The sequence below is a fragment of the Peromyscus eremicus genome, chromosome 4 (genome assembly GCF_949786415.1).
Source record: "Peromyscus eremicus chromosome 4, PerEre_H2_v1, whole genome shotgun sequence".
Classification (NCBI taxonomy): domain Eukaryota; kingdom Metazoa; phylum Chordata; class Mammalia; order Rodentia; family Cricetidae; genus Peromyscus; species Peromyscus eremicus.
In genome coordinates this window covers 66079093-66092015 of record NC_081419.1, presented here as the reverse complement: position 1 = coordinate 66092015, position 12923 = coordinate 66079093, and the positions used below count along the sequence as shown (strand labels likewise).

General features: G+C 39.7%; 1 protein-coding gene across 1 annotated transcript; it reads left to right on the top strand.

Annotated features, from left to right (window-relative positions):
- Positions 1-11465: 11465 nt before the first annotated feature.
- On the top strand, positions 11466-12558 carry LOC131908370 (olfactory receptor 4B1-like). Its single transcript, XM_059259428.1, has one exon. It carries the CDS (start codon positions 11466-11468, stop codon positions 12393-12395), a length of 930 nt encoding a protein of 309 aa, XP_059115411.1. The 3' UTR covers positions 12396-12558.
- The last annotated feature ends 365 nt before the right edge of the window (positions 12559-12923 follow it).

The following is a 12923-nucleotide window of genomic DNA, read 5'->3' as shown; positions in this document are numbered from 1 at the left end:
CTGCAAATATACTTTGTTAAGTTTTGGACAATATTGTTGTTCTTGAGAGTATGTGCCTATGTTTATCACCTTTTAGCTTTGTAAGGCCAGGATGTGCCTGGCTCAATATTTAACCAAGTTAACAAAATGCTGAGCATTGTTTTTGGTTTAAAAGTTGTTTTGATGCAGAAGTTAGGAAAAAAAAATATTTGTTTTCTCCAGAGTTAATGCTGGAAGATGGGAAAACATGCTTGTTTTCCAAATGTAAGATGGCTCAAGCTATTCCAGGCTGACTTCTTGTGTAAAACTGATCTGGTAGTTGGACACTTCTTTGCATCCATGCCCCTTCCCCATCTCGGGACCTGAACCCAGCTGTGGCAGGACTGTAGCAAACACATTTATAGAAGAACATGATCCAGAGAACAGGTCACTTAATAAGGTTTAACATCACCACCACCATCACCATCATTAGTGCTAGGCATTAATTTTGTGTGATGACTGCACCCATGTCTGTCCTGTACAGCTGCTCAGAACACACCCGATTCTTGCAGCTTTGAAGCACTAATTGACAATTCAAGGCTTTTTTTTTTTTTTTTTTAAGGAGGGCTTCTTTGAAGTAACATCTTTTTTTTTCTTTTTCTTTATTGCATTGCCTTTTACTGTAGCATATCATAGGTATAGTAACATTTTTTGCTGTAATGGCTTCTGTTATATGTTATGCTAAATGCTTTTCACAGTTTCTTAGTGCATATTTAACATTTTTGGCTCAGAACTAAACACAGTGGAGACATGCCCTGTTCACTTGACACACTGCTTGCATTATAGCATGTTGGGACTGTAGGAAGTTGACTGTGATAGAGTTCCTCACTCTTCTACAGGTTTGGTTTCTTCAGCAAAAGCTACAGACAGGACTTCCTCAGTGACCCATGAGGGGCTGGGTACTGCACAGGTTGATAAAGTCTGCTCTAATGGAACTATCAACATTTTCAGAAATTACCTCACCTACTGAGGGTTGAGACATGATGGTCTACTGAGAGCTAATTACTCACTTTGTTCTACTCTCGCTGGGAGAAAACCTCAGAGATTAATGGAAAATATTTTCCCATTGTTTTTAAATTACTTCTTTTATCTTTTTAAGATTATAATATAATTACTTCATTTTTCCCTTTCCTTTCCTCCCTCCAAGTCCTCCTATATATCCCTCCTTTCAGATTTATGGTCTCTTTTTTTTCATTAATTGTTGTTACATTCATATACATATATACATGTGTATTCCTAAATACAATGAACTCAGTGTGTATAATGTTATTTGCATATATGTTTTCAGCGGTGACCATTTGTTAAAGAATTAAAAACCTTGTGAAAATCAAAAAAGTAAAAAAACAAAAAGCTTCTCAATTCAAGAACTAGTGGCAGTTCAGTTATATCACCCCAGCATTGGAAAGTGTGTAATCTTCACTGATCTGTCACATTAAAATACAGTTTAGATAATAAACACTGTATAATTATTTTTGCAAGAGAAATTACAGAATGTAGGGACCACTTTGCATATATAGTATTATGTTCTTTTCCCATTGGATATTTGGATCCTTCAGTTTTGGCTGAATACTAACAGAAAAAAGAGAAAATTAATGGTCTAGAATTCCGAAGTATGGAGGTGGAAAGTGCAGTACTGGAGGAAGTCTAATGTGGTGATCACAGGCCCATTGTCGTGAAAGACCGAAGAACTGAATTCTAAGTTTAATTTTAAAAAGTTTAAATTTTAGCAATCACATGAGGTTGGTGGTTGCTTTATGGGATCATAACATTTTTAATTCATTTATGTCATCAAAAATCAGTAAGAAAGAGAAGGATAATCTGATTCTTTTTGCTTTTAGGAGATTCTTCAAATATGCTGCACAACATTTTTGTTTTCATATTATCTGAGAAAATAGTCATATGGCCAGCCTTAATAACAAATGAGGCTGGTGATTGAAGTATTTCATTTTGTGTTCATCTAAAAATCTGACTTTAATTTTGTTCTATCCCTAGGTCTGTTCCCTAATCCCAAAGAGGAAGAGGAGAATGATCCAAGTGTTTTCATGTAACATCAGATCCATTGCATTTTCTCATGTAATATTTCCCCCAAATATGATTCGCAATGATTTGGTGTTATCACACAGCCTAATTGTAGCATAATTTTCTTAACTAATGATCCATTTTAGGGGTTTGGATTCATTTAATAATTTATTCAACAAAATCAACTGAACATGCGTTTTGGGTGAAGCTTAGTTCTAAGAGCTGGTGAGATGATGGCACACAGACCGAGACCATCTCATCATGGAGCTCACATCCCAGGCAAACCTTTTGCTTCAAAGCTGCTGTAGTCTGAGTCAACATTGCTCATAGGAGTTTATCTGATGGCAGAAATCTTTGTGCTAATCAAGTGCCATAGGGCTACTGAGCACTTGAAATATGCGCAGCATTCTTTTTTTTAACCTTGTTAAATAATAATTAACTTAAAATTATATTTAGCTACATACTGATGGCTACCAAAATGGATAGCAGAAGTCTATTGGCCTTCATGTTTACTTCTGATTCAAACCTGTGACTAACTCTGAGAGTCGGGGTGAGGCAGCTCCTTTTCTTTTCTTTATTTCTTTTTTTAAAATATTTTTTATTCATCCAGTGAGTCAAAATGAGATGTCCAAATCATTAAACATCAAGACATGTCACATCATCTAGTGACCCAAAATACGTTCAATTGAATATGCATGTTCTGTATTACAATGTGCAGACGTTGCAGACAAGCCTCTATTGCCAGACACAAAAATAGGCTTCAGTGTTCTGCAGCACAGTAGGGTCACTGAAGTTAGCAGTGGGGTCTTGCACACTCCAAACTGCTTACAAGAGAATTTTGAATGTTCTCATAAAAATTAGTAAATGTTGAGAATGGCTGCCACTCTAACTGTCTTGATTTCTTTCTTTCTTTCTTTTTCTTTTATTTAAGAATTTTTTTTTATTCATTTTACTCCCATCCTCTCCTCCAAAAGAGTAAGGGCCCCCATGGGGAGTCAGCAAAGTCTGGTATATTCAGTTGAGGCAGGACCAAGACCCTCCCACCCTGCATCAAGGCTGAGCAAGTCATTTACTATTATTACGTTGGGTTTAATCTGTGTATATACATGCTGCAGTGTTCACTTTATGTAATTGGGCACATCAGTGTTGGCTGCATAAATGTTGAAAATTATATGTCTTCTGTATGAGTTGTCCTCTTAATTAGCATGGAGTGACTATGTTTCTTTCTGATTAATTCTGGTTTGACATTTACCTTGAAGTATATTATATTATACTTACGCTTAGTTGACCCCTGGTTGCTTTTTACTTCCAGTTGCTTGCAGTCATAGTTTCCTTTCCCCCTAAGGTTACATTTGTTTTTGATGGTAAGCTTGGTTTCTCAGAAGTGACAAACTGATGGGTTTAAAAACATTAACATTTACTTTATGCCAGGCATGAGGGCACATGCCTTTAATCACAACACTTGGCAGAGGAAGGCTGCAGGGCAGACCCTGTCTCAGGGAGCAGAGTGGAGAAAGAGAGATATTTTCACTTTTCATTATGGGTCTCTGTGTGTATGCGTGTGTGCAGATGAGTGCAGGTGCCTGTGGAGGAGTCCTGGAGTGGGTGTCAGATGCCCTGCAGCTGGAGTTTCAGGAAGTTATGAACTGCCTGATGTGGGTGCTGGGAACTGAGCTCTGTTCCTTTGGAAGAACAGTGAGTACTTGTAACTTCAGAATCATCTCTTCAGCCCTGGAGCCTGTTTCTAAACCCAGTCTGCTCCCCTGTGTTGTTTCATTGGGAGATTCAATTAATACTCAACATTATTATTGGAAGGTGTGCATTAATTTGTGTCATTCTGTTGGTTTTGTAGTTTTGGGGTCTTTCTATTCCCAAATTAACTTTTCCAGCATGCTTTATTCTTCCCTGTAGTCTCATGGATATTTATCTTTTTGTAGGTATTCTTCATTTTTTCTTTATCTATCTCCTTTTAGTGAAAGCATCAGAAGATATTATTAGTTCTACCTTCAAAGAATGCCAAAATTCTGATCACTTCTTAAAATCTTCATTAGTGCCATCCTGGATCAAGCTATATTTCTCTACTCTCTATTCTAACTATTGCTTGTGTTTACAACCATTCTTTATTATTCTTGGGAGGGACTATGGTATGAGATTGATTTTCTTTGTGACTGTATCTAAAATAGTATCTACCAGAATTTCCTGTCACTTTTAATCTGTTTTATTTTTCCCCCCATAGGACTTGTTTCCAGTTACTTTTCTGTGGCTGTGATAAAATACCCTCACTAAAAGAAACTTGAGGAGGAAAGGATTTATTTCATCTTACAACCCATAGTCCAGCACTGAGGAAATCCAAAGCAGGAACCCGGAGGAAGGAACTAAAGCAAAGTGACCCTGGAGGAATGCTGCTTACTAGTTTGCTCACAAGCTCACATTTAAATGTCTTTCTTAAACATCCCAGACCCTCCTGTCTAGGTTTGGTGCTGCCCACAGAAGGCTGTGCCTCCTACATCAATTACCAGTCAAGAAAATATCCCGGTAGGCCAAGTTTGTGGAGATAATTCTTCAACTGCGGTTCCCTCTTCTCAGGTGTGACAAGTTGACAACCAAGATTAGCTACCACAGACTTATTACTGAATTGTTTATCAAATTGCATTTGTTTATGCTTATCTCCACTTCCGTTATGTCCAGGAAAGGGTATGATGGTTTTTATTACCATGAGTTTAGGTATTTTGTTTTCCCTCTGCTCATTCTTCATTACTGAGAATATTGCTTAGAATTTCATAGGATTTAACAGTGTGTGTTGAATGACTGAGTGAGTGAATGACATCACTCTCAGAGAAAATTCTAGTCCTAGTCTATGATCATAACCACTGTCCTCACTGACACAGAGGTTGACTAAGTGATTTAATACATGAATATTACACTCAAGTACATGAATGTGGAATTAGGAAGTTTGATGAACAGTTTAGATTAACACTTCCAATATGTATTTATTTATTATTTATTACTTAGTTTTGATTCATAATAGTAAACTTAACTCTGCATTTCAGTTAGACTTGGAGAGGAATGAAGAAAATACGGAACCTAAAGAACTTCAGTGAGAGCGGTGATGACAGGTATGGTGAATCGATGGGGTAGAGGTGTTCTCCTGAGCTGCAGAAGGAATGGTCTGATGGGTAAGATGTCTGAAAGTCAAAAGAAGTAGAGTTGTCCATAGTGAACAATGGAGATATTTTTGCTGGTCTTGCCATTCTTGGACCCCAAACTTTCTGTGGCTTCCACAATGCTCATGCCTTCTTTTACCTTCCCTAAGATCACCTCTTTGCCATCCAGCCTCTCAGTCTTGGAATGCAGATGAAAAACTAGGAGAAATTAGTGCTTGGTCCTGCATTTTCTGTGGGCAAGATGCCTGAGCCTGTTTGCTTCAGGTTGAAGTTCTCATCCTTAAGTTTCTCCCTGTAGATGGACATGCTACATTATAGTGTGTGAAGTTGTCATTTTGGAATATGAATCCTGGAATAATTCTGTGAAAGGAGAAAGCCTTTCTCTCTGGTGCTGAGAGCACAAAAGTTTCCCGCTCTCTTTCGAGCATTGTCTGCAAACAGCTTGAAGGAGATGTTGCCCAAGGGCTTGCTATCAGCCACAATGTCAGACATCATGGTGAGGTTGATCGTGGCTGCAGCATGCATCAACAGGGGGCAGTGGTGTCTGAAAATCAAACACTTTCATTTTACATAGAGGAGGAAACAGGGAGGAATAAGATGTGGGGAGGCGAGATGGTGTGAATGTAGTGGCATAGGTCTTCAACTGCTTACCCCGAGTTAGTGCCCAGGGGCTACTTGATTTATAATCTGGCATTTATTTTCAGTGGAATTGTGTAGGGGGAAATCATTTGAATTTGTTTCTTTCATCACCTTTCCATTGAATCACTAAAATTTTATGGCTGTGCATGTAATTAATTGAGACCGTTTGACCCTGTCCTTGCGTCATACTTCATTTGGCAAATTTTTACTCTAGAGAACAGGAATTCTATGGGGAAGTTAGTCTCTTGACTACAGTGTATAGCTTCATTTATTTTAAATAGTTCAAAGTTCTGAGCACTTAATCACAACTCTTGGAGTCTGAATGAGGAGGTAGGATTTCTGCAATGAAGCAGATTCTTAAAATTTCAGTTTTTTTTCTTTTTGTAGCTCTTATTTCTTAGATACAAATATTATCATTTACTCTAACCCCTTAAATTTTCTTTGTGATTTGTCTTAGGTGTTATCTATCTTGTTTTATAAAGCTCTCAAGAGCACTGGTGATTTATTCTTGAGGACAGGTCAGATCTTTGAGTTGAAGTTGTACCCACCGCCCAGATCCTTCAGGAAGCAGCCAGATGTTATGAAGAAGCATTGGTTCTTAAGTTAGTAACTGGAAATAACTAGATTGTTCACTTAGAAAGCTAATAGCCGCTCTCAGTTTCTGCCACTCCACCTATGAATAGGAAGTAAAATTTCTTTCTGATTTTTTTTTCTGTATCACCCTTAGAGGGTTTAGCTGATATTGTTTTGTATTTGGTGATTCATGTAGCTGGTGAGATGTCTGCTGGGTGGTGCTCTTAGTTAAGTGACTTTATTTGCTAAGGACCAGGATTTAAAAGGGAGAATACAGTGCTCATCCCCATCTCAGCTGCATTATAAAGTTCATTCTGGGTGCATCTTGAGTGTCTTTAAATCCCCTCTTGTGCAATGATTTGTTTCCAAGGCAGAATAAGCATGCAGCAGCTCTTCTGACTTAAAGATAGGCGATCTGCCTAAAAGCAAAGTGCTAAGTTTCTTAGCAGCCACATGATGCTGGACATGGCTTTTTCTCCGAGAGTCAGAGTTTATTTGTTAAATGAGATAGTTTCTTTTGTATATATAGTTTTGGAGACGGTTGTTATTTAAATTGATAATTTTATACAACATTACAGAGTCTCTATATTTTTTTAAGTCCTTTGTAATTTTGGGGTTCTTGTGAGGTATCATTTGGGTTTAAGGAAGTTGGAGCCTGTAATTAGAATAGCGGTTCCATTGCTTCACATAGTGATCAGGCATAATTGACACATAAAGCTCTGCTTTATACTTTTTCTCAGGCATGATACCATTTGGTGTAATGCAAGTTCCAAGAGTTTTTTGATATACATTCTACATGCTCATGTACTGATTCATGTCTCCATATCTTGATCCCTTTGTCATCTATAGCTCTAGATTGTGAGCTGAGAGGATGTATTCATTATCAGCCATGGGAAGGAGTAGGGACAAAGAAGTGGGAGCTAGAGAGAGAAGAAATACAGAAAAGGCTGAGATGATAGATAGATAAATAGGAGTTATTCTTTCAAAGAGGAAAGCTACTACGTATTCTTCCTTTTGTTGAAAAAGTTTGGCAACATGGGTCCTTACATGATTTTCCTCATCTCTGTGAGGTGATCTATTGTGTACCCTAATAAAATTTGCCTGAAGATCAGAGGACAGAACAAGCCACTAGATTAAACATAAAAGCCAGGCAGTGGTGGCACACACCTTTAGTCCTAGCACTTGGGAGGCAGAGATCTGTCTGGATCTCTGTGAGTTCAAAGCCACCCTGGACTACATACCATTGATTCAGTCTAGGAGAGAAACAGAGCCAGGCAGTGGTGGCACACACCTTTAATCCCAGTACTTGGGAATCACATGCCTTTAATCCCAGCACTTGAGATCTCATGCCTTTGCTTGGGAAGCACACATGCCTTTAATCCCAGCACTAAGAAGGAAGTGATACAGCTGGGCGGAGAGAGTTATAAAAGGCGTGAGGAGACAGGAACTAGCAGAGCCTTTTCCGGTTGAGGAAAGCTTTTTCAACTGGACCCCTTTCAGCGGAGACCTCAGAGACATTCAGTGAGAGGATTCGTGGAGTTGGTGAGGTGAGATGTAGCAGTGACTTGTTCCTTTATCTCTCTGATCTTTCAGCATTTACCCTAATATCTGGCTCCTGGTTTTTATTAAAAGACCATTTTAGAATTCGTGTTACATCTCTGAGTGTCTCAGCATGGTTCTACTAAATTTACCTTCATTTCCGCAATGGATCAGGAATATTTCAACAGAAGATCAGACAAGAGTTATGCGTTTGTGTTGTCAAGTGAATATATCCCCTGCTTCTAATAGCTGGTCGTTTGTATTTCTCTTCACTTACATTTCACACACGTGCCCTCTTCTTACTAGGTATAGCGTGGTAGTTAAAGAGCGTGGATGTGGTTGGCTGCCAGCTGTCAAACCCTGGCTGTGCTGCTGTGTAAACCTAGGCAATCTAATTCACTTCTCGGTGTTTCTGTTTTCTCATTCGGAAAAAAAGAAGAGATAATAATCACACCAATTTTTATAGGTTTGCTGTACATGCTAAATATATTAATTCATATGGAGTACTTACAAATGTGTGATATAAGTTAGGTAGTTTTGAAATGATGGCCTTTTATATTAACCCAAGATGCATAAAATTGCAAAATAATTAATTGTAATTTCAACACTAGACAATGTATTTCTTAGTAAGGGATATAAATACAGATGCTGAAATAACAAAAGATTATATTAATTTCTTTGAAAGAAATATGATGGGGGACTGTTGAAAGAGAAATCCACAGAGCTTCGTTCTTATAGCAATGAGGTTCATCGTACAACTTAGAAAGAAGGAATACCAAAAGAAAGAGGTAAGAGCACTTTAGGTTATAATAAGCTTCACGGTGTTCAGTTGGGGGAGACAATAAGGGTGCAAAGAGCTTACAGTCAGTTTAAGAAGGCGCTTACATTTCCTCTGAAGATACCAAACCTCATGCTGAGGGCAGTGGGGAATAGTTGGTAAGATTCGGTAGAGAAGGAATGTGGTTAGATTTGTACTTAAGGAAAACGGTTGGGGCATTTCCCCAGTGTTTAGAGAGAAGAAGATGTATGTGGATCGTGTAATTAATGCAAACTGAACCAGCAGGACTGCAGTTGGTCCTAGAAGGTGCATAAGGCTGGAAGGACAAGGAGTGGGCGATTTTGGTGCAATGAACAGGGTAGGTTTGTGGAGGTGGAGAGGACACTGACTTGAAAATACACAAGTTGAAGTTTGCTGGACAATAGAAAGAATTGTTGAGGTGGCTCAGATTTGAAAGCCATTAAAAGCCAGTGAGAGGCTTCCCTGGTTAGTCTCAGTTGACAAGTCATTAAACACAGTTAGTTAGAGGGACCCAGGCTTCCCTGGTTAGTCTCAGTTGACAAGTCATTAAACACAGTTAGTTAGAGGGACCCAGGCTTTCCTGGTTAGTCTCAGTTGACAAGTCATTAAACACTGGTTAGTTAGAGAGACTCAGGCTTCCCTGGTTACTCCAAGGCAGCAGAGTGATCTGAGGAAGGAAGGGTGTAGTAAAGCAGTCTTCTGATTTTCCATTACAGGAAGGATGGGGCGGGGTGACTGGAGATCGGAAGACTTTGGTAATTTAGTTATCAGTTTTCTGAGTGTGAGGAGACGACAGCGAGATAGAAGAAAGGACACAGTGGGGATCTGGTGCCCAGGTCAAATTAATGCAGTGTGCGGGCTGGACGTGGGAAATGAGATAGGCCTGCCAATGAAACATTGACATCAAAGCTGCAAGGTCGGGTAGCTTGGAGGCTAACGGGGGTCATCAGAACACTTTCTAGGTCCTCCTTGCTCCTAGGTCTTCTGTGAAACCACAGTGTAGTCCACCACCTACACTCCTAACCCTGTCTGTATCCTTTTGCTTGTGAGGGAAGATGTGGAAAAAGTGATTCTGCATTGTCTCCCTATTCAGCAACTTGATTTTCCAGGGGACTGGATATTCCTGGTGATTCAAAAGCCTTGTATCAAGTTATTGCTCTTATTTTATAGTACATGCCATGCTGAATTTAATCATATTGCTTGTTGTGCCCTTGAATTTCAATGTAATTTGGCAGCTGAATAAGGTTTCTTTAAAAGCATTAGCCTTTTGAGTCAATTTCTTTTTGGTTCTATGAATGTCTGATTTCTCTTTCTCTTCTGAGGCCATTCCTTTTATTTTTGCCACAGAGATATTCTTCTTAAAATATTAGATGGCATGACTCCTGCTTGAGTAGACAGAAAATGTTTTCACAGTTTTGATGTATATTTAGGTGCTTTACATTTTTCCCTGCTTAAAAAAAGTGTGAGAAATACTGTTTTCGTGTCTGATAAATTTGGTTGGTCATTTTGTTTATATGGGTGCTGAGCTAACTTAACGGAAATGGCACTTGAGTTTGAGGGAGCATTGCCTTTGTTGCTGACAAAGATGACAATAAATATGGCCTGGCATTAGTTATCAGTGACCTTCACATGACTTGCTCCAGAAGTAGACAAACAGTCAGCTGTGGCAGCTTCGGATATATTCAACAGAGAGGACCTTGTCTCTACAGCGCTCAGACAGGAGTTGGCCCTGAAGCAGATTAGGAAGTTCATCCTGGAACATTTCACATGAGGAGAGGGAAAGGGCCCAGCTGGGTGTACCCAATCTCTCCCTCCAAATTCAGCCCGCTCCTCTAATGGAAGACTGTGGATAACTGTGCTATGTTATGTTTCTACAGCTCCCTCACCTTGGAAGGAGGCATCAGGGGTAGAGAGGAAATGCTCTCCTATGCACCTTTACCAATGTTTTAACAACTCTTTCTCCTTAACAAGAACTCAGCTCTGAAGTGTTGCTGGTTTCCAGTGTGCCTATACTGGCCCCACAACCTGGCCACATTTCAATCAACCAGGGTGACATCACTGAAAGTGCACTTGGGATAAGATGCACCCAAAGCCAGCGTGTCCTGGTGTCACGGCATCACACCCCCAAAGCGTGTAAACGTGGCTCGTATATGCTTATGTCATTGGAGGGGGAAAGAGTGTGTGTGTGGCTGAGGAAAGAAGACAGCACAGGGAAATATGGGGAGAATGATCTGTGAGAAGCTAAGTTCCTGAGGTGCAGAGAAGAGAGATGAGTAAGAGATCAGAGATGTTCCAAGGGGATTTCACAGTGGGAGAGAGCTATTGAAATGCTGTGCAAACGATACAAACAGGCTTTTTACTTTAGTGCTCCACCACTGTTTCAATGTCTTGTATGGATTAGAGAGAACCCTGGACAGTCAGAAACACTTGTCTGAGTCTTAAGTTTTACCATATTCTGTGTGATCTTTGGTAAATAAAGATTTCTCTCACTTTTAATTTTCTACTAGGTTTTCATTTTTTAATAATGAAAGTAAGGTAATTAAAATAAAGTGTTAGAAAATTAGCACTCAATATTCAGTGAGCACACCTCAACACATTGTAAGTTGGTTTTCACTCTTTGAAGTGATATAAACAAAGTGAATAATGCCACAGTTATTGCTTGTTTTATTGCAGGTCCCTCAACAGCTGGTGTCTGGCACACCTGAACTGACGCCATGGTCAGTGTAAATAATGTGACTGAACTGATCATCACTGGCCTTTTCCAGGATCCAGAGGTGCAGAAGGTGTGCTTTGTACTGTTCCTTCCTGTGTACCTGGCCACAGTGCTGGGCAATGGCCTCATTGTTGTGACAGTCAACATCAGTAAGAGTCTACGTTCCCCCATGTACTTCTTCCTCAGCTACTTGTCCCTGGTGGAGATCTGCTACTCCTCTACTGTTGTCCCTAAATTTATCACTGACTTACTTGCTAAAGTTAAAACCATCTCCCTGAAGGGCTGTCTGGCTCAGATATTCTTTTTCCACTTCTTTGGGGTCACTGAGATCCTCTTGCTTACAGTGATGGCCTATGACCGTTATGTGGCTATCTGCAAACCTCTTTACTACACAACTATCATGAGTAAGACTGTGTGTCACCATCTGGTGGCTGGTTCCTGGGTGGGGGGCTTTTTTCATTCCATAATTCAGATTTTCATCACTATCCCCTTGCCCTTCTGTGGTCCCAATGTGATTGACCACTACTTCTGTGACCTCCATCCCTTATTCAAGCTGGCCTGCACGGACACCTTTGTGGTTGGGGTTATTATGTTTGTAAACAGTGGATTATTCTCTGTATTTTCCTTCCTTTTCTTGGTGTCCTCTTACATTGTTATCCTGTTCAACTTGAGAAATCATTCTGCTGAAGGAAGGCGCAAGGCCCTGTCTACCTGTGCCTCTCACATTATGGTGGTTGTCTTGTTCTTTGGACCTGCCATCTTCCTCTACTTGAGGCCTGCTTCCACCTACACCGAAGACAAACTTGTGGCTGTGTTCTACACGGTCATCACCCCCATGCTCAACCCCATCATCTACACACTCAGGAACACAGAGGTGAAAAGTGCTGTGAAGAAGTTATGGGGCAAGAAGGTGAACTCAAGTCTGGAATAAAATTAGAGACATGAAATAATGAACAACATGACTAATATGACAAGAACGTGAATCTGACTTTAATAATCAGGGAAAGCACAGATCAAAATCTACATGCTCATTATTTTTGTTTTATTTGACTTCAATCATGTCATAGGTGTCTGTATTTTGGAGTATGTTCAAATTGGGCTATTATACCTCTCTTCTCCAGTAATCTGTAGTGTGTACGATTGAGGAATTCTGTAATGTGTGGATATAAAACATAGCTCTCACATCAAAAGAAACAAAATAGTTTATTCTTGAGCCAATAGAGTTAAGTGGCCTGAGAACATAGACTCAGGCTACACCAAACACCACGTTCCACTGTGGTGACAGGTTCATAGAACAAAAAGTCATAAATCAAGGCATTTTTCAAATACACTGATGTGAACATCAGGTTGATAGGTTATGGAACAGTATATGTATGTGTGTGTGTGTGTGTGTGTGTGTGTGTGTGTGTGTGTGTATGTGTATGTGTATGTGTGCAGTCTCTGCTATTGGCTTCAGACA